The following is a 20745-nucleotide window of genomic DNA, read 5'->3' as shown; positions in this document are numbered from 1 at the left end:
ACTAAATAAAGTATCAAAGAACTTTGTCAACCCAGAGATGATGCAACTCATGGTAAATTTGACCATATGAATATTTGACTATATGAATTATTCCTATAGTTTAATATTCATTTTCCAATATAGAAAATTTGGAAAATTATATAAAGTATAAATTGATTCCAAAGTATTCATACCAAAAAATCACATTATTTCACTAAATATTTTTCAGTGTTGGTGAGAAATTCCATTTTGGTCCAAGCTCATAGTATCTCAAGTGAAGAGATGGATACAAGCTACCTGGGAGGCTAGACACTAAGTGTTAAAGCTTACAGTGGTAGTGAGAGTCCCTGGGACTGAGCCTCCAATTAGGGAAGAGGACAGCTGTGAAGACCATTCTTAAGCTTACCGGTAACCCTGCCTGATCCACAGTGGATGACGAGCTCCTAACAGGATTATTATGTAGCAGAAAGTGCAATGCCAAAAATGGTCCAAGGATCAGAACTCTCTCCTATATTCATGGGTCCCACCTAGATCCCTCAGGATGCCTGTAAATTCTATGTGGGTGAGAGACATGTTGGAAGTCTCAACATCCCCAGAGACTCTCCTCCCCATCACCATCCCACACCTCCTTACCTTGTTAACTGAGAGCATGTCAGTGAGGCATGCTTGGGCTTCCTCAATTTACTGCTCAGAAAACAGCTATCTCATGAGTTAGGTTGTCCAAGATCCCAGTCTTCCTGAAATGCAGTATCATCCAACTATGTCTAGAGAAATTCCTCTGATTTCTGAAGTATGGACAGTTCCTCACTGTGGATTCTATTCCTAATGCACATGTCCCCTATTTATGCACTCTAGCTTAGAGATCATTGTATTGACACAAAAATTAAGGGTCTAAGAGTGACTTGTCCAAACAACTAGTTAGTGACTCAGCAAAGTTTTTAATCATCTTATCTGATGTGCACTCGTGTCCTTCCTTTAATGCCACCTTGACTCCTAACAAAGAATTGACACAAGAATGTTGTTTGACATCTTGATTTTAATGTTACTATTAAGATATAACATGAAGGAATCAGAAAGCACCTTAAATTTTCATTACTTTTAATATTGTAATTTTAAAATATTAAAAAAAAATCAATAAGCCTTGAGAAGGAGAGAAAGAAAAGTCAAGATGGGACCTAGAGAATATGTTAAATGAATATGATATGATTTATCAGTTCAAAGGCTAAATATTGAATCTGTTCTGAACTTAGTATATATTTCATATATTTGTACTTCAAAAATACCATTATTATCAAATTTCAGCCTCACTTTTTTCTTTTTAAAAAAGAGTTTTATTTCATTTATTTTTTAAATATCAATTACTCTATGTATTTATTTATTTTCAGACCTAAAGCAGGTATACTTTGTTATCCATTTTTCCTTCCAGTTTCAACGAGATATAATTAACATAAAGCATTGTATAAGTTTAAGTTGTACAACATAATGATTTGACTTGCATGCATCATGAAATGATTACCACAATAAGTTTAGTGAACATCCATCATTCTATATAGACGCAAAAGAAAAAAATTTTTTTTTCCCTGTGATGAGATCTCTTAGGATTTACTCTCTTAACAACTTTCATCCTTCCCCCAACACCCTCCCCTGCCCCCCACTGCCTCTGGTAACCACAAATCCAGTCTCTTTTCCTGAGTTTGCTTGTTTGTTTTTTTGTTTGTTTTCAAAGTATAATTGACTTACAATGCTATATTAGTTCTTGGTGCACAACATAGTGATTCTCAATTATTTTTAAAAAGTAAATTTTACTATGTTTGAATCTCTAACTAAATTCTTTCCAGTAAAACTTTAAAAAAAAAAGTGAAAACTTATTAGTATTTTTCTATAATCAAAGAAGCAATCATTTGCCTTGACAGGACATGTTACCTATGTTCATGGAATAAACTTTCCAAAGTGCTGATTAATTTAGTCTTAAAGTTTTGCTGATTATCCACTATGCTACATTCATGATATACAAGCCCTTTATCACTGTGTAAGCAGGAAAATGACTCCCACAGTCACTGTAAATTGAGAAGAGGGCTTTTTTTAAACCTTAGGCAATTAAAATAGATTGGCCTTTATAGTTATACCATTGACCTTTCATCAGAATTTACTTGATCATCAGTGAAATACTTCAGTCAAGTATTCTGCTAAATTAGGTTATGTTGGTCATCAAATTGAGAGTCTATAAAGCAGGTATCACTCATAGATTATACTTCATCTAATTTTATTTTAACACAGTGTACTATGTGATGCTTTTTATAACATAAAGCCTACTTTGAAAAGTTAGTCAAAGTACCTCTATTTTCCAATTCTGGCTTTATATTACAGTTTGTACATCTACCCTCAGACAGCCTATCAACTTAACTTTTGAGAATTAAATAATGCATGAGCCTATACAGCTTTGGAATAAGAAAATAATCAATAGTGACATGGTTAAAAAAAAAAAGTACAATCCTTTCTTAATACCAAAATCTAAGTATTTCAATTCAACAATACTTAGTCGGGGCTTCCCTGGTGGCGCAGTGGTTGAGAATCTGCCTGCCAATGCAGGGGACATGGGTTCGAGCCCTGGTCTGGGAAAATCCCACCTACCGCGGAGCAACTAGGCCCATGAGCCACAACTACTGAGCCTGCGCGTCTGGAGCCTGTGCTCCGCAACAAGAGAGGCCACGATAGTGAGAGGCCCGTGCACCACGATGAAGAGTGGCCCCCGCTTGCCACAACTAGAGAAAGCCCTCGCACAGAAACAAAGACCCAACACAGCCAAAAATAAATAAATAAATATTTTAAAAAAATACTAAGTCAAATTAAAATGCACAATTGCTCGCTTTTGCACTATTTGTAGAATTTGTATACTTTCATATTTATACTTCACAATAAATTAACACTATGAAAGTTACTGAGTCTGATGCAATCTCTCTTGGGGAAAGGAGAGGGAAGAGAGGGCAAGGGGAACACCGTTGTTCTTTGATACCCTCCAAGATGTTTTATTAAGTGTTTACTACACAACAATCTCCAGTTCCAGGTAACAGGGGATAAGGGGAAAAGATATTTTCTCCCCTCAAGAACTCACTCTCTGGGTGAGACAGACCTAAGACTGTTATTGTCAGGATATTTTATGCATTCTTCCATTTTGAAAGCTTTGTTTTGAGAAGTTTGTTTGTTTTCCACCATTTGAGCTGGGCTGTGGCTTTCCACCATGAAATCAGCTGTCCAATCGACTCTAATTCATAACTGAGAAAAAATTTAAACTTAACCAAAATTAATAATAATAAGAATTAATTGGGCTTCCCTGGTGGCGCAGTGGTTGAGAATCTGCCTGCTAATGCAGGGGACGCGGGTTCGAGCCCTGCTCTGGGAAGATCCCACATGCCGTGGACCAACTGGGCCCATGAGCCACAACTACTGAGCCTGTGCGCCTGGAGCCTATGCTCCGCAACAAGAGAGGCCGCAATAGTGAGAGGCCCGTGCACCATGATGAAGAGTGGCCCCCGCTTGCCACAACTAGAGAAAGCCCTCACACAGAAATGAAGATGCAACACAGCAAAAATAAATAAATTAACTAATAAACTCCTATCCCCAACATCTTCAAAAAAAAATAATTAACTAATAATAAGAATATTACTTTTGAAAAGACAGTAAATGCAGCATTGTTAGCACCATGCTAGCCATGGGCTTATTATAGTGTCATGAGATACAGCAAATTCAAGCCCTGTGGCCTTTCCTATGACATTTCAAAAGGGAAAAGGAAATGCATATTCTTAAAAAGAAATAAAGGAACACCTCAATTGGTGCAGGAAAAAAGCATTTGACAAAATTCAACATCCTTTTATTTAAAAATTCAACAAACTAGGAATAGAAGAAAACTGCCTCAACAAATAAAAGCCATGTATGAAAAAACCACAGCAAAATCATACTCAGTGGTGAAAGACTGAAAGCTTTTCCTCTAAAATCAAGAGCAAGGCAAAGATGCCCACTTTCATCACTTTTATTCAACATAGTACTAGTCCTAGCCAAAGCAATTAGGTAGGTTAAACAAATAAATAAGTAAACGGTATCCAAATAGAAAAGGAAGAAGTAAAATTATCTCTGTTCACAGATGTTATGATCTTATAGTAGAAAACCCTAAAGATTCCATGTACACACACAAAAAAGCAATTACAACTAATAAAAAAATTCAGCAAAGTAGCAGGATAAAAGTAAACACAAAAAAATAAGTAGCATTTCTATACACTAACAGTGAACTTCTGAAAAGAAAATTACAAAAACAACTCCATTTGCAATACTATCAAAAAGAATAAATAATCAGGAATTAACTTAACCAAGGAGATAACAGAATTGTGCAATGAAAACTACAAAATATTGCTAAAAGAAATTAAAGACATAAATAAACAGAAAAATAACCTATGTTCATGGATTGGAAGGCTTAATATTGTTAAATGTCAGTACCACCCAAAGTGATACACAGATATAATGCAATCGTTATCAAAACCCAATGATTTTTTTTTTGCAGAAATACAAAAATCTATCATAAAATTCATATGGAATGTCAAGGAACCCCAAATAGCCAAAACAATTTGAAAAAGAACAAAACTGGAGGACTCACACTTCCTGACTTCAAAACCTACTACAAAGCTAAAGTAATCAAAATAGTATGGTAATGGAATAAATATAGATATATACACCAATGGAATAAAATAGGGAGCTGAGACACAGACCTTCATATATATGGTCAAATGTTTTTTGACAAGGGTGACAAGACCATTCAGTGGGGAAAGGACATTCTTTCCAACAAATGATGCTGGGAAAACTATATACCCATATCCAAAAGAATGAAGTTAGACTCTTAACTAATACTACATACAAACATTAATTCAAATTGGATCAAAGACTTAAATGTAAAACTATATAACTATAAATGTACATATAAAATATATATAAACTACAACTATAGTTTATATAACTATAAACTATAGAACTACAAAACTCTTAGAAGAAAACATGGGCATAAAGTTCATGATATTGGATTTGGCAGTGATTTCTTGGATATGACACAAAAGGAACAGACAATAAAAGCAAAAAATAGACAAATTGGACCTCATGAAAATTAAAACTCCTGTGCATCAAAGGACACAATCAACAGAGTAAAAAGGCAACCCATGCAATGGGAGAAAATATTTGCATATCTATATCTGATAAGGGATTACAATCCAGAATGTACAGAGACCCCAACAACAAAAAACCAAACAATTCAATTCAAAAATTGGCAAAGGACTTGAATAGACAGTTCTTCAGAGAAGATATACAAATGGTCAATAAGCACATGCAAATATGCTCAACATCACTACTCATTAGGGAACTGCAAATAAAAATCACAATGATGTACCACCTCACACCCAACAGAATCACTGCTATAAAAAAAAAAAAACCCCAAGACAAACCAAAAAAAAGACAGAAAATAACAAGTGTTGGCATGGATGCAAACAAACTGGAACACTTATGCACTGTTCATGGGAACGTAAAATGGTAAAGCTGCTAGGAAAAACAGTATGATGGTTCCTCAAAAAATAAAAAATAGACTTACCATATGATCCAGCAATTCCACCTCTTAGTACATACCCAAAAGAATTGAAAGCAGGACCTTGAAGAGATATTGGTACGCCCATGTTCCCAGCAGAGGTGTAATCACTCCAACAAAGACTTATGGATGGATGCTTTGGGCCTTGGACCAGGCCGAGAATATCTCATATATTCAAAGGAGTCTGTAGTGAAAGTAAGATTTCAAGGAAGGTTGAGATAGCAGGAAGGGCCTCTAGGCTCTGACCAAGACAAGAAAGAATGACCAAGAAATTAGCAGCTGCATACATCAGTAGCTTTTGCCAACAGGATAACCAAGAATAAGATGAGACAGACATACTTCAGGTGATGCCAGTCCCTGCACAATGACCAGTTCAGGGTCATAGAGTTCAACTCCCCCAATGCAACAAGTTCATGTGAGACCCTGCTCTGTGTGCCAGACACCATCTTAGAAGTAAGCAGAGGAAGGGGGGTTGAAACCATAAAACAATGATTTCAAAGAGACAGAGTTAGAGGTTACTTAAATAACTGGATCAGAATTAGTTTTAAAACAGACTAGACTAAATTTTTTTTGTTGTTTTCCATGCCTACCTAGCAGTTGGGGAATGGTAAAGAGATCAGAGCAGTTTGTAAGAATAAAGTATATATGGAAATAACCTAAGTGTCCATCAATGGATGAAGGGATAAAGAAGATATGGTATATATATATACAATGGAATATTCTTCAGCCATGAGAAAGAAGGAAATCCTGCCATTTGCAACAATGTCGATGGACTTTGAGGGCATTATGCTGAGAGAAAGACAACTACTGTATGATATCACTTATATGTAGAATCTAAAAAACCTGAACTTGTAAAAACAGAGAGTAGAATGGTGGTTACCAGGGCCTGGGGGAAGGGGGAATTGGAGAAATACTGTTTAAGGGTACAAACTTGCAACCAGTAGATAAATCCTGGAGATCTAATGCACAGCACAGGGGTTATAGACAACAATACTGTGTTATAAACTTCAAAGTTGCTGAGAGACTAGATCTTAATTGTTCCCATCACAAAAAAGAAATGAATAAAATATGGACTGTAGTTAATAATAATGTATCAATATTGGTTCACTAATTGTAACAAATGCCTCTTACTATATTAACAATAGGGGAACATATTGAAACACAGAAACTGGGTGTGAAGTAGTCAGGAACTCTGTACTTTCTTTGCAACTATTTTCTTAACTCTAAACTATTCTAAAATATAAAATGTATTAAAATTTTTTTTAAAGAATAAAGTATGGTTTTCTTATTGTATCTAAAAAGTGTAAATAACTTTACAACTTGCCATCCAGAGGCAGAAAACACAGCCCCTGTCTAAGGGACCCCAGTGGGAAAGGGAGAAAAGGGTAAAGGCAGTTATCATACAACATAACACAACATATACAACAAAGGATCATAGATGGGGAGCATCTACTCCAGACCCATGGGAGGGACAGGAAGGCAGGGTAACTGAAGGAACTGTCCTGAGATGACTCTGTCTTTAATTAGCAAGAAAACAAACTAATATAAAATGTATTAAAATTTTTTTTAAAGAATAAAGTATGGTTTTCTTATTGTATCTAAAAAGTGTAAATAACTTTACAACTTGCCATCCAGAGGCAGAAAACACAGCCCCTGTCTAAGGGACCCCAGTGGGAAAGGGAGAAAAGGGTAAAGGCAGTTATCATACAACATAACACAACATATACAACAAAGGATCATAGATGGGGAGCATCTACTCCAGACCCATGGGAGGGACGGGAAGGCAGGGTAACTGAAGGAACTGTCCTGAGATGACTCTGTCTTTAATTAGCTAGAAAATCCATAGAAGCAAGAAAACAAACTCACTGTTGACACAGCCATAGATAAAGTAAGCAACATCCAACTTTAATTTATAAAAACTTTATTGATTACCAGGCCATGGGGATAATGTTAGTGCCCTCAGATTTAGAGTTTACTGAACAGAATCACCGAGAATGCAATTGAAATCACATTCTTCCACTATCTGACCTTAAGCAAGTTACTTAAACTTACGGACTCAGTTTCCTTATGTTTAAATTGGGGGTAATGACAGTGTTGTTTTGGGAATTAAATTAGTACATGTAATGGGCTTAGAACAGTGCCTGGTACCTCCTAGATGCTTATTAAATATTATTTGTTATTAGCTATTTATAGGGCATATATTCATTTTCAAAACATCTTATATATTTTATTTTTGCATATCCTTGGAAGAAAGAAAGTTTAGGAATTGGGCACAAAAGAGGTTAAATGACTTGCATAATGCCTGAAGAAGAATGCCTTTCCCTAATTCTGTTTTCTTTAAAGAGCTTCCCTAAACAAACTCCTGGCTTCTCTTTGCTCTTTAACTCACTCCATTCCTGGGGAGACAGAGTGACTTACCCGGTTGATGAATTTGGGAAGAATAACTGGGTGAGCTTGGCTCACCTCTGTCCTTCTTCCCTTTGGGAATAAACATGCAGTGAGCATGATTATCCCAGTCCTTTGTGACGTGAAGGGAAAGTTGGCCAGTTCTGAAGTTTAGTTTTAGCAAGCTCATTTGGCTGATAGATCTAAAGCCGCAGTCTCCCGTTTTGTTTGTTTGGCAAGTGAATCATTCATTGATTCACCCCTAAGCTTTCTGACAGAAAACTGTGAGGTGTTTGTGAAACATCTCTCAGTGCAGTCAAGCATGTTACATAATCAGTTCTTTTTTTTTTTTCCGCCCCCCGGAGACATTCCTCCTGAGCCTTCCATCCCCCTGCTCCAAACTCTACTGCTTTCTAATAATTAAAGTAAAAAAGTACCATGCAAACTGTGTCCGAGACTACTGGTTATCTGCCAAAATCCATTCTTTCTTTCCGTAATAACAGAACCCGGGTTTTGGCTAGTCTCACTGCTGACTAGATTAAGGTTGCATTTGCATGTACCTTGTGACTAAGTATTGGCTAGTGAGATGCAAGGGGAAATGTGTGGTATTTCCAGGAATTCTTAAAGGTAGGAAAATCACCCTTCTTTTCCTCTTCCTCCATTTTTTTCCCCTGAATGTGGATATGATAGCTGGCGCTCTGGCAGCCTTATTGTACTATGATGAGTTCCACATAATAAGAGGAAGGAAGCTGTGAACTAGAGAGAGTCTGGCTTCCCGATGATGTTATAGAGCTGCCACGCCTGCTTTGAATTGCTCACCTCACCTATGGACATTTATGTGAGAGAAAAATAAACTCATCTCTAGTTTAAGCCACTGTTGTTTTGTTTTTTTCTGTCATATGCAGCTGTAGTCACCCTAACAAACATAGAAAATTAGCTTCAAGGTCCTCTTCCTTGTCCTTTCTCCTCAACCAGACTGCCTACTCTAAAGCCTCCTATATGGAAACTCTGCAGCCACTATTTTAACAAAGTTAAATTTACTTGCAAGGGAAAATGATTTAGCATTAAATTGGAGACCAAAGAACTTTTTTTTTTTTTTTTTTTGTGGTATGCGGGCCTCCCTCTGCTGCGGCCTCTCCCGTTGCGGAGCACAGGCTCCGGACGCGCAGGCTCAGCAGCCATGACTCACGGGCTCAGCCGCTCCGCGGCATGTGGGATCCTCCCAGACCGGGGCACGAACCCGGTTCCCCTGCATCGGCAGGCGGACGCGCAAGCACTGCGCCACCAGGGAAGCCCCAAAGAACTTTTTAAAGATCTAAGAATAAAGAAAAGATCACCACTAAAAATGCCCTCTTGAAGTTCCTCCTATCATGGTTTCCAAGCATTCCACACACTGCTTTGGGCTAATTTGTTATATCAATGCTTAGGAATTCTTTAATGACTTTTCTTACGTTAGCTCTAAGAGCCCAAGATCTTTTATTTCAATAGAAATACAACTATATTTACCTCTATATATGTACATCTCAATAAATTTTCAAACAAATATTTACTATATACCAGCTAACACTTACTTCATTCTTAGTCTCCACCCTTCCTCAGTTTTGTACAATTTAGGCTGAAAACTTGGGCTCTGACTTTGCTCTTTGAATTCGCCTTTATACTTCATGGAGTAAGAGACCTTTCGGTGATGTCTTTTGTCTCTGCCATGCCCTGGAATCCTCTTCATCTACTTTGTCTGACGGCCATCTTTGACCCAGCAAAGACAACTAGTCATCATCCCTTCTTTCTTTTTTAAAAAATATTTATTTATTTATTTTATTTATTTAAGCTGTGCCGGGTCTTTGTTGCGGCATGAGGGATCTTTAGTTGCAGCATGCGGACTCTTAGTTTTGGCATGCATGTGGGATCTAGTTCCCCCACCAGGGATCAAACTCAGTCCCCCTGCATTGGGAGCACGGAGTCTCATCCACTGGACCACCAGGGAAGTCCCAATCACCCCTTCTTTTTTAAGGCTATCCTTATTAAAAGCCTAATTTTTGCTAAATGACACTTTATTTTATTTTATTTATTTATTTCTGGCTGCATTGGGTCTTCGTTGCTGCGTGTGGGCTTTCTCTAGTTGCGGCGAGCTGAGACTACTCTTCGTTGTGGTGAGCGGGCTTCTCATTGTGGTGGCTTCACTTGTTGTGGAGTATGGGCTCTAGGCACGCGGGCTTCAGTAGTTGCGGCACACGGGCTCGGTAGTTGTGGCATACGGGCTTAGTTGCTCTATGGCATGTGGGATCTTCCTGAACCAGAGCTCAAACTTGTGTCCCCGGCATTGGAAGGCGGATTCTTAACCACTGTGCCACCAGGGAAGTCCCCAAATGACACTTTAAATGCTTTCATTATTTCATCTCCTCTCCACATTGACCCCACAAGTGAGGTGTTGTTCTCTCCATTTTATGGATGAATCAACTGTAATTCAGAGAGATTGAAACTAATCAGAGGTTTGTTTATCTCCAAAGGAGATGTTGTACTATCTCCTTTTTGAAAAATCACTGTTTTTCCACACCTCTCTGACTTCAATTCTATTTCCTTTCCTATCTTCCCTTCTTCTCCTCACTGGCTATATCTGGATATTTCAAAACACGCAGAATAAATTATTCACCTTAGAAGGGATTTTGGAAACACAGTTCCAAATTTTATAAGATAAAACTATTAATAATATCAGTATACTATTGCTACATAACAAAATACACAGAAAATATTGTTGAATATAAAAACCAAATAAGGCAGCCCCTCTACTTCAGACCCAGAAGATCACAGAATTGGGACCTAACCATAAATAATACCCCCAAATAACTCCTTTCCTTTCAGAAAACATACACATACATACACAAACCTGAAGAAAGCCCCTTCTGACCACAGCCCTTCTCCCACTCCCCAGCTGCATTAATATCAATGTTTTAGAAAACACTAGAGTCTCTGCCAAATAGCTGAGATCATCCATCAGTTGTTCCTCAAGGAGAGTCTTCTCCTAACAACTCCAGCATGAGATTATTGTGTATATATAGCTCGCTGTCACGCACAGGACAGGCACATGACAAATGTTCACCAAAATGAAGGCGGCAAATGGCACCACTATTGCCCTAGACTGCAAATTCACTGGCATTCCAAGAACTTTGCAAATAGCATGCCAGTGTCTTTTCTTTTTAAGAAGGATAATATGTTGCTTATAAATTTAATCTTAGAGACACATCACATTAAATCATAATGTTTTCATTACTTAACATTCTTCACTTTCTTTCACAACATGAAATCTCCCAAATTAAGGCCATTTGGATTAACAAATCTTCTTTTTAAATTTAAGCGTTTGTTTAAGAAGAATTCTCTACTAAAGCAATTCACTTCATCAATCTGTTTTACTTCTTATACCTGGCTGAAATGCTGGGCACTGAAGTGAGTGTTTTGCTGGAGGAAGGACAGCAGGCAAGGCTAATTTTGGAGCCCTGGTGAAGAGTGATCACCAGGTGGGCTGTGCGATGAGACAGTAATAGGAAAACCTGAAATCCAAAGGGGGTATGGAAAGGAGAGACTGAAGACAAACATAAATGTGGACTGTGTTTCACAACATGGTCAGCGCTGATATTTGTACTTACACAGTACTTAGTATGTATTAGGCACAGTTCTTAGGTCCTTGTTTAATTATTAGTAGGTACTATTTTTATCCCTACCTCACAGTTGGAAAAACCAAAGCACAAACAAGTTGAGTATCTTCCAAAGCTTCACAGCTAGTTAGAGGCAGAGCTGGGTTTCAAACCCAGGCACCATTTCATAATCATGAATTATTACGACTTTACACAGCATACATTCTACAGCAGTGGCTCTCAAACTTGTTTTTAACCCTGACCCCCAGGAGGAATACATGACCCAGCATATCAAAACATAAGTAATAGAAACGGAAGTTTTGTGAAACAATACTTTTATTAGCTGCAGTGCATTCAGAGCTTTCTTATTTCATTTTTAAAGTTGTTGGTTGCAACAAATAAATCAATTTTACAACCCTTAATGGGTTACGACTCACAATTTGAAAAACACTACTTTGGAGACCAGGGCTACAAATGGTAACTCAGTATTTCCACTTGGATGTTTGATGGTCATCTCAAGCAAGTGGACAGTCATCTTCACTTGCTTATTGACAGTCTACAACAAAACTCCTGAATTTCACCCTCCAATCCTGCTCCTCCCCTTTGCTTCCTCTCTCACTAAATGACAGCTTCTTCTGCACTGTCCACATGCCACATGAAGCTATCAAGCACTTGAAATGTCGCTATCAGAATTGAGATATGCTGGAAGTGTAAAATATACACTAGATTTAGAAGACAGTACAAAAACAGAATCTAAAATACCTCATTAATAACCTTTTATACTGACTGCATGTTGAAATCATGTTTAAGATAGAGTTAAATACAATATATTATTAAAATTAATTTCACCTGTTTCTTTTTACTTTTTTTTTGATGTGGCTACTAGAAGAATTTTAATTACCTATGTGGCATATTATATTTCTGTTGGACAGAAATAATGTCCTGGTTGCTCAGGCTAAAAAACTTTGAATCATCCTTGACTCCTTTCTCTTCACCAGCAGGTGGTGTAGGTTTCACCATTAAAATAGATTCATAGTTCAACAACTTCTCTCCACCTTCACTGCTACACACACACACACACACACACACACACACACCACTATCTCTTGCCTGGATAATTGAAATAGCTTCCTAACAGGTCTCCTTGCTTCCTTCCTAACCACACCCTTCGGTTTATTTAGGTATTCCCTATAAAGTTGCCGAGTGACCCTTTTAAAAGGTCAGTCGGATTATGTCACTGCTCTGTTCAAAATCCTCCAATGGTTCTTTTTCCCAGAGCAAAAGCACAAGTCCTTGCAATGGCCTACAAAGCCTTTTAGGCCACCCACCCCTCCCCATCTATCTGTCCTAACTTTTTACCTCTCTCCACTCAGCTACAGTGACCTCTTTGAAGGTCACCAAGTATGCTCCTACCTCCCAGCCCTTGCACTTCCTGTACCTCTGTGTATAACCCTCTGCCCTGGATATCCTCTACCTTCTTTCTCTGTTTTGGATCAAATGTCAATTTACCAGCAAGTCTTTTACTCATTACTGTACTTAAAACTGCAAACCACCCTCTCCTGATTCTTCCATACTTTCCCCTTCTTAGCTTTATGTCTTATGACCTTTAATTATTGTATGTAATTTACTTATTTAATTTATCTTTCTGCTACCAATCACATGTAGGAGTTCCATGAGGGCAATGACTTTGTTTCATTGCCGCATTCCCAACACCTATGTGCCTGGCAAATTGTAGGTGCTCAATAAATGTCAGTTGAATGAATAAACGAGCTGTGGGTTTCCAGACTCAGTTTTGGACCATTTGCAACTAGCCATTCTCAGAAAACTACTGAAACAAGCAAACATTTCAGTATCTTTTAGTTTTTAACCCATTATTCTTCTTGGACCTACAGTAATTCCACAATAAAGAAAGCATGATTCTTCTCGACACTCGACCTTTTGTCCATTTTCTCATGATCCCTAGGTGCCCTCCAAAGGCCCTGAAAGATGGGCTTTCCTTTTCCCTCAGGCATAAAATCTCCTTAGGCATCTGCACCATGTCTTGAATGGCCTAAAATATGTGCAGCTATAGCCAACATAGATTCTTAGTCTCAGACGATCTTCAAGCCTTCGCGGTGTACATTAGGTGCAACCAGACATTGTAAACACACGTGTATTTGCCCCTTGGTCGTTCGCAGACCGGCCATACTTCACCCACCTAGTCCTTCCTTGTCTGTATTCAGGAAGACGGGCCCACTCTGTGATAGGACTAGAAATGTGGACACGCGAAGGATGTAATGTCTGAGACTGTAGCCAGGCCCCTCATCTTAGACACGGGGAAATCAAGGCTCAGGGAATTTAGGCCAAGAAAACTTAGGCCTCGTAACAAAGTCAAAAGGAAGACACAAAACATAATATGGTAGAAATGGCACAGGAAGCCAGGAGGCTTGCCTCCCGCCATTCAGCGGGTCCGCAAAACGACCCTGTGGTGCAGGTCAACCTAGCTCGCAGCCCCCTACCGCAGTATTTTAATGTTCAACCATGAGCTCGAAGACTGTGAAAAGAGAGGCACGCCCCAGCCGTCTCACCTTCCTCCGGGCGAGAAAAAAGGCAGCCCGCCGCCTGATCCTCAGCCACCTCCTACACCCGGGAAGCCCGCGACCGGACTCTCGCGAGACTAGCGGTTGGGGCGAGCAGGTGAGGAGATTCCCGGAAGTGGGTAAGGGGACTTGTCAGCTCCCACCCCGGCTGTGTGCTGTCGAGGCCCCGTGGGCATCGAGGGTCTCCTCGGGGACCGGCGCGAGGCGTAGTCACGGAAATGCTTTCTGCCACTCACACAGCGGCCTCGACCCTGCCTCGGCTGCCGCCGCCCCTCCCTTTGCCCTTCACGGCGCCCGGCCCTCCTCGTCGGCGGCTTCTTTCTGCGCCTGGGCAGCCTGCCTTTTCCCTTTAACTTTCCTTTGCGTCTCCTCCCCCGACTGTTTTAACACCAGAGTCGCGGGTCCTGCAGTGTCCCAGAAGCCGCACGTATAACTTGCTCGGTGTAAGTGCTAGGAATGCCGCCGGCGTCCCGGGGAAATGCGTTCCTTCTATCTATAGCTCTGTCTGTACGTTCTGTGTCCACGGCAGCTATTCTAGGGACAACAACTGCTTCCCTCTGTTCTCATCTCCCCATTGGTGGCTTCCGACCCGAATTTGGGAATGGGGAGATCTCCCACCTGTTATCCTTAAGCAGGCTAATCTCTTGTAAGCAGAAGTGCCATATGAAGTCTTCGAAGCCGGTTGGCTTGGGACTGGGAATTTTACCCCATCCCCCCCACCAACCCAGCTCCAGGCTTTCCAAAACGTATTGATTATGTAAAAATACTTCATTTTTTAAAACTAATTTTTGCTTCGGTCTTGTGCTCGAAGGGAGGAAACAACTATCAATTTGCTTTTCCTGATATTATTTATAAGATTCGTTCTTCCTCTTTGCTCTGCTAGGGTTAAAACACATTTTGAACATGTAAGTGTGGCTGTCAGCCTTAGAGAATCTAAGATACAGTTATTTTCTTTATCTTGATTCCTTTTTTGTTTCGTAGGGGTACCTCATTCGATTTCGGAGTTCTTTTCATTCTTCTGAAAGATTTCAAATCCTCTAGAAGCCAAAATGGGACACAGTAAACAGATCAGGATTTTACTTCTGAACGAAATGGAAAAGCTGGAAAAGACCCTCTTCAGACTTGAACAAGGTCAGTAGTAAGTCATTTGATTAGCTCTGTGTCTTTTACATTTTTAATTGATAGTCATGTTAAAATTTCTTTTAACTTTTAGACATCATTTCCAAGGACCTTTCTAAACCTGACTTGTGCAAAGACGTTGCTGTGTTCTAAAAAATATCACTAATAAAAGTGGATTTTAGTTGAAAATGTTTTATTTATATCTGTCATGTTAGAATGAAGATAAAATTGTTCACTTTACTTTGCATTCTAACTTCCACTTAAGACAGAAGTTGCATTTATAATCGGAAGATTGACCGTATTATTTCCATTAGCATTTACTATTAAAACTTGGGAAATTGCTTCATAAGTAATTTTACTTTGGGTATATCTGTAGTTTTGCTCTTTTATAGCTCTCGCTCTTTTCCTTTATCAGACATTTGAATTAGTAAAATAGATCACAGCAAAAAGTAAACTATTATTTATGTTTGTCAAAAGCCTCTCAACTATGGAGAAGGTAAAAAAGCTGAAAATATTTTTTTGCTGAAAAAGTGAAATAACTGATCAGGTTGTGTTGAAATATATTTGAACTGTGATTTAAAAGATCAAATTATATTTCTATAAGACATCAAATAGATGCTTTATTTTCTTAGACTTTATATTTTTCAGCATTGAAAAAAACATTTCACACTTACTTATGTTAATATAACTTGTGAAGTAAATAGAAGTTTAATGTATGAAAAATAAAATACAATCCCCTTTATTATTGTACCAAATGAATGTTGATAGTAGTAAACATTTTGAAGAAATTTTTTTCCCTGAATTTCTCAAGAGCTAAATTTTTTTAAAAAATTTCGTCCATCAAATGTGTTTCCTCCATGCCAAATCTTTATCTTCTTCCAACTTCAGCATTTAAGATCACTGAGGACTTAGTCCATTTTTGGCTTTCCTGACTCTGCAGTTTTCTGGTTTTAATTTTTTTTCCTACACTCTTAAGTATTCCTGTCAACTTGATGGTGTCTTTTGCTGAGCTCTCTTCTTCCACATTTTTGTTTCTTCCACATTTTAATTGTGTATATCTGCAAGGAATCCTTTCTTTTTCTGTTCTCCTGCCCTCAAAGAAGTATACATTCTCATGGCCTCAACTGTTGCCTCCATACTGATGACTCCTTTTGGAAGAAAGGCCTTGAGCTTTGCTTGCTTCTTGGAAGCAAGCGAGTGTAATGGCAAGAGTAGGGAACTAGAATTTTCCTGGTTCTGCTGCTAACAAATTGTTTGACTTTGGGCAAGTCACAATAATTCTAAACATTATTTGTGATATGAAGGTATTAATTTCTGCTTTTCTACTTTCCTGAGTTTTGAGGCTCAAAATGAATAATAAATGGCTTTAAAGCCCTAGATAGATATAAGGCATTGCTAGATCGCTATACCTGTCTATTCTCACCATCGATTCTTGGCTTCATCTTAGTATAATGCTATGGAAGAGGCTTAGGATAGCTCCAGTCAGATTTGCTTAAATTTAACATGTCCAAAACCATCTCCTCCCAATTCTCAAGTGTTCTTTACTTCTCAGCTTCCCTGTTTAGTTTCCCATTTTCATAGTTTCCAAGGCTAGAAACTTTGTACTATTCTTTGATGATTTTTTCTCTTTAACTGAAGTCTTTTTTTAAGCCCTATAATTTCTTTCCAGATGTCTCCTCTTGCCTGCCTGTCTCTTCCATATGCCTGAATATGGATGCTGAAATAATCTTCTTATGCCATCTCTTCTCTTTTTATTAATTGGTGTTTATAAGGTCAAATTTAAACACCTCTGCCTGGCTTCCAGGACATTCTATAATGTCTGTGATCTGCCTTCCTTAGCCAAGATTTTATCTCATTGTTCCTCATTATTAGTGTCCTATATCTTTCCTGTTCCCTTGTTAATTCCCTCCCCAGTGGCTTTTCTCATGCCTGTTCTTATACCTCCACTCCTGTCAGATTCCTCTATATCTATTAAATCCCTTTACTATCATTTTATGTGTTGCCTCCCTCTCAGCCTTCAGCTAAAATTCCACCTATTCCATGAAGCTTTTCCTTAATTTGTTATTATCTCCTTTCCTTGATTTCTGTTTACTCAATGGGCATAGAACAGTTAAGTGCTTAAGAATGTAGCAGTGTCTAAAAACTTATAGTGTCCAACTGGAGTTTAAGGTCTGTGAAGATAGAAAGTATTACAAACCTGGTGCAGTGTGCAACAGCTAATAAATCCTTGCTGGTTGATTACTAAAGTGCCAGTTAAAACTAGCCAAGCTATCTGAAGAGGGAACTCTGAAGGGTTTATAAAATAAGAATATGGTGACTCTGTAACTCTGATTAAAGCCAGTAAATTCATCCAAATTATATAAATGGGAACATGTCGAATTTTTTTCGTGCAGTAATGATGTCATTGTATTATTTTAGAAGATAATTGTACTGTGAAAGATGAAGAGAAGGGACTTTAGAGACAAGAAATCATGGAGAAGCCTATTTTAAAAACATGTCTGGTTTAACTACATCAGGGTTGAAAAAAAAGGGACAGAGTATGAGACATTTTAAAATTCATAAGACTTGGTGACCAATTAGGTATAAAGAAAAGCTCTGGCAATTTTTGGTTCTTTCACCAAGCCCTTCTTCATTTTGCCTTCCTTTTCACTTTTCCCTAAGAAATGATTCCTGTGCATTTTCAAGGCTAATATCTCTATAGACTCTTCTAATTTAACAAGTGCAAGACCACATAATTATCTTTTCTAGCCAAATGATAACCTGTCCCTGTATTTCCTATCTCATTTAGGGGCAAATAATGAATAAAATCATTATTCCCTAAACCTGGAATTCTTCCATTTTTTATATAGGTTGGTCAAATTACAATTTCTATTTTTTTTAAGAGAGAATATTTATAAAGATTCCTTGATTAGGAGTCACGTTTATATAGATTGAGTGGAAGGAATGAGGTAGAAAAACTTTTACAGTAATAGTTTACAGTAATAGTTTAATCACTTGTCTTGCCAGTTTAATTGCCTGCAAGAGGGAAATAGCTAATCTGAGTAAAGTATTCCTGGTGTATGAGGAATAAGATAACCACACCATATGCTGCTGTGCTAAGCTAATTTTAGCAAACCGAGCAATTAATTATGGAAGCTGACACACTCTAGGTATTCTGATGTTTCATTTACTGTATATAAAAATTTTAATTTCAGGGATATAGATTAGAGGTCTACAGAGTGGCTATATATATATGTATATATATATATACATATATATGTATGTATATATATATGTATGTATATATATATATATATACACACACCCTTGGGGGTATGCACTGACCTGTCTATTGGGATATAGAAAGAATAGGATTTATTTCTCTTTCTTTTCTCTCTTTCTTTCTTTCTTTCTTTCTGTCTACGTATCTACCTATCTATTTTTGATTTTTAAAGTCAACTAAGGGGAATTCTCTGGTGGTCCAGTGGTTTGGACTCTGTGTTCTCACTGCCAAGGGCCTGGGTTCGATCCCTGGTCGGGGAACTAACAGCCCACAAGCTGCGCAACACTACCAAAAAGAAAATTTTTTTTTAATTAAAGTAATTAAATTTTGTTAATATATGAATTGATATTGATGCTCTCAGTTTGTACGTCAGGTGCGTTAATAACAAAAAAGATATATTCTGAGGAAAGAGTGGAGGTTATAGGTCTAGAAGAGGTTGACAGTCATACTGCCACTGGTTTGCTTGCATTATGTTGCCATGAATTACACTTTTACCTAAACCAGGTTAAGTAGATATACAAGCTATATTATCTTAAATAGTAGGTAGCATCTTTACAATACTTTTTTTTTTTTTTTTTTTTGTGGTATGCGGGCCTCCCTCTGTTGTGGCCTCTCCCGTTGCGGAGCACAGGCTCCGAACGCGCAGGCTCAGCGGCCATGGCTCACGGGCCCAGCCGCTCCGCGGCATATGGGATCCTCCCGGACCGGGGCGCGAACCCGGTTCCCCTGCATCGGCAGGCGGACGCGCAACCACTGCGCCACCAGGGAAGCCCTTTACAATACTTTGCAATGAGAGGTAGTGTAACCGTACATGCCTCTTTTACCTCAAGAGGTTGTCAAACTTAAAGATGAGTTAGAAAGTGTTTGAAATTTGCTGTTTGAGTTTTGTCCTTTTCAGAAATGACACACAGCTTTTTCTATAGTATACTTAGAAAATATTATCAGAAAAAATAAACACAGTCTAACTCTGAGGTAAACATGAGTGTGAAAGTAACTGCTTTTGATGGAAATTGATGCTGTAGAGCAGAGTTTAGCACATTTTTTTCCTGTAAAGGTTCAGATAGCAAGTATTTTCAGCTTTGCAGGCCATATGCTTTCTGTTGCAGCTACTCAGCTCTGCCATTGTACTATGAAGGCAGCCATAGACAATACATAAATAAATGGTGTGACTGTTCCAATAAAACTTTATTTACAGAAAGAGGGTCTCCCTTGCTACAGGGAGAGCATTTTGAATATGTACTTTTAGTAACACTTTCATCATATGATTTTACCCATATAAATGAATATCTGCTCACTTTTAAAAGTTGATAACAAAGTTTTCTAATCTGTTTGAAATCTACCAAATAAAGAATTTCAGTTGGTTTTCAGATCATCTCTTTAATATATAAAATGGGACATCTTCTCTTTAGCTTGTAAAAGCAATTGATGTATGTCAAGGAAAATATTTATATTTACTAGCACATTTCAACAAAATATTTACATAATTGATGAATGGAATTGAAAAGTTAAGGTCATGGACTAGTAAACATAGCTACCGAGAACTTTATCCATTGGGATTTGAGTATCTTGTGTCGTATTTTTTTTCAAATCTGAGGCCATTAAATCAAGTATCAAAATAAATAGGACTTGGAATCTTTAAATTACTTTATCAGACAATATTAAACCAAGACTTTTTAAATTAATGAAATTTATTTAATCACATTACTTTCATGACAGATATTACCAATATAATTTTTAGTGAGAGCCAAAAGATGTGTTCCATTAATTAATAAATAAAATTAATTATTTAAAATATTGTTTATTTTATTTACATCTTATTTTTGTGTTTTACAAATTACATGATCTATTAAATTATCATACTCGTATATTATATAAATAAATATTCATATTTGGAGACTAGTTGTCATTTTTTTTCTGAAGGTAGACCACTGATCCAAATACTGTTTTAGAGGTTTTGGATGAGTTTCAACCTTTGTTCTACAAGTTCTCTGAATCCTTGTGTAATTATAAAAACAATATTTGGGGCTTCCCTGGTGGCGCAGTGGTTGAGAGTCCACCTGCCGATGCAGGGGACACGGGTTCGTGACCCGGTCCAGGAGGATCCCACATGCCGTGGAGTGGCTGGGCCCGTGAGCCATGGCCGCTGAGCCTGCGCGTCCGGAGCCTGTGCTCCGC

The 20745-nt window shown here is 38.1% G+C and overlaps 2 protein-coding genes across 11 annotated transcripts in view; one reads left to right on the top strand and one right to left on the bottom strand.

Annotated features, from left to right (window-relative positions):
- The window catches only part of FRRS1 (ferric chelate reductase 1), a 108452-nt gene extending 94167 nt beyond the window's left edge, over nucleotides 1–14285 (bottom strand). For 5 of the 10 annotated variants that reach the window (XM_028489092.2, XM_055084437.1, XM_055084439.1 and 2 more), the window contains exons 1-3: nucleotides 14178–14285; nucleotides 9553–10438; nucleotides 5603–5780 (exon numbers count right to left, since the gene is read on the bottom strand). The gene's annotated coding sequence lies outside the window, so the exon portion shown is untranslated. Of the gene's footprint in view, nucleotides 1–5602; nucleotides 5781–9552; nucleotides 10439–10859; nucleotides 10978–11398; nucleotides 11527–14177 lie in introns of those variants that run through there. The other 5 variants (XM_055084429.1, XM_055084430.1, XM_055084431.1 and 2 more) reach the window with 4 other exon arrangements.
- Nucleotides 14286–14929: 644 nt separating this feature from the next.
- Nucleotides 14930–20745, top strand: part of AGL (amylo-alpha-1,6-glucosidase and 4-alpha-glucanotransferase) — a 77345-nt gene continuing 71529 nt past the window's right edge. Inside the window, 3 exon segments of the mRNA XM_028489087.2 lie at nucleotides 14930–14946; nucleotides 15171–15240; nucleotides 15242–15320. Coding sequence (XP_028344888.1) covers nucleotides 14945–14946; nucleotides 15171–15240; nucleotides 15242–15320 — 151 coding nt within the window. The 5' untranslated portion in view covers nucleotides 14930–14944.

This window comes from Physeter macrocephalus, chromosome 4 (genome assembly GCF_002837175.3).
Source record: "Physeter macrocephalus isolate SW-GA chromosome 4, ASM283717v5, whole genome shotgun sequence".
In the NCBI taxonomy this organism is placed as follows: domain Eukaryota; kingdom Metazoa; phylum Chordata; class Mammalia; order Artiodactyla; family Physeteridae; genus Physeter; species Physeter macrocephalus.
Note: the sequence above shows the minus strand (reverse complement) of the source record. Positions and strands in the feature narration are given on the sequence as shown.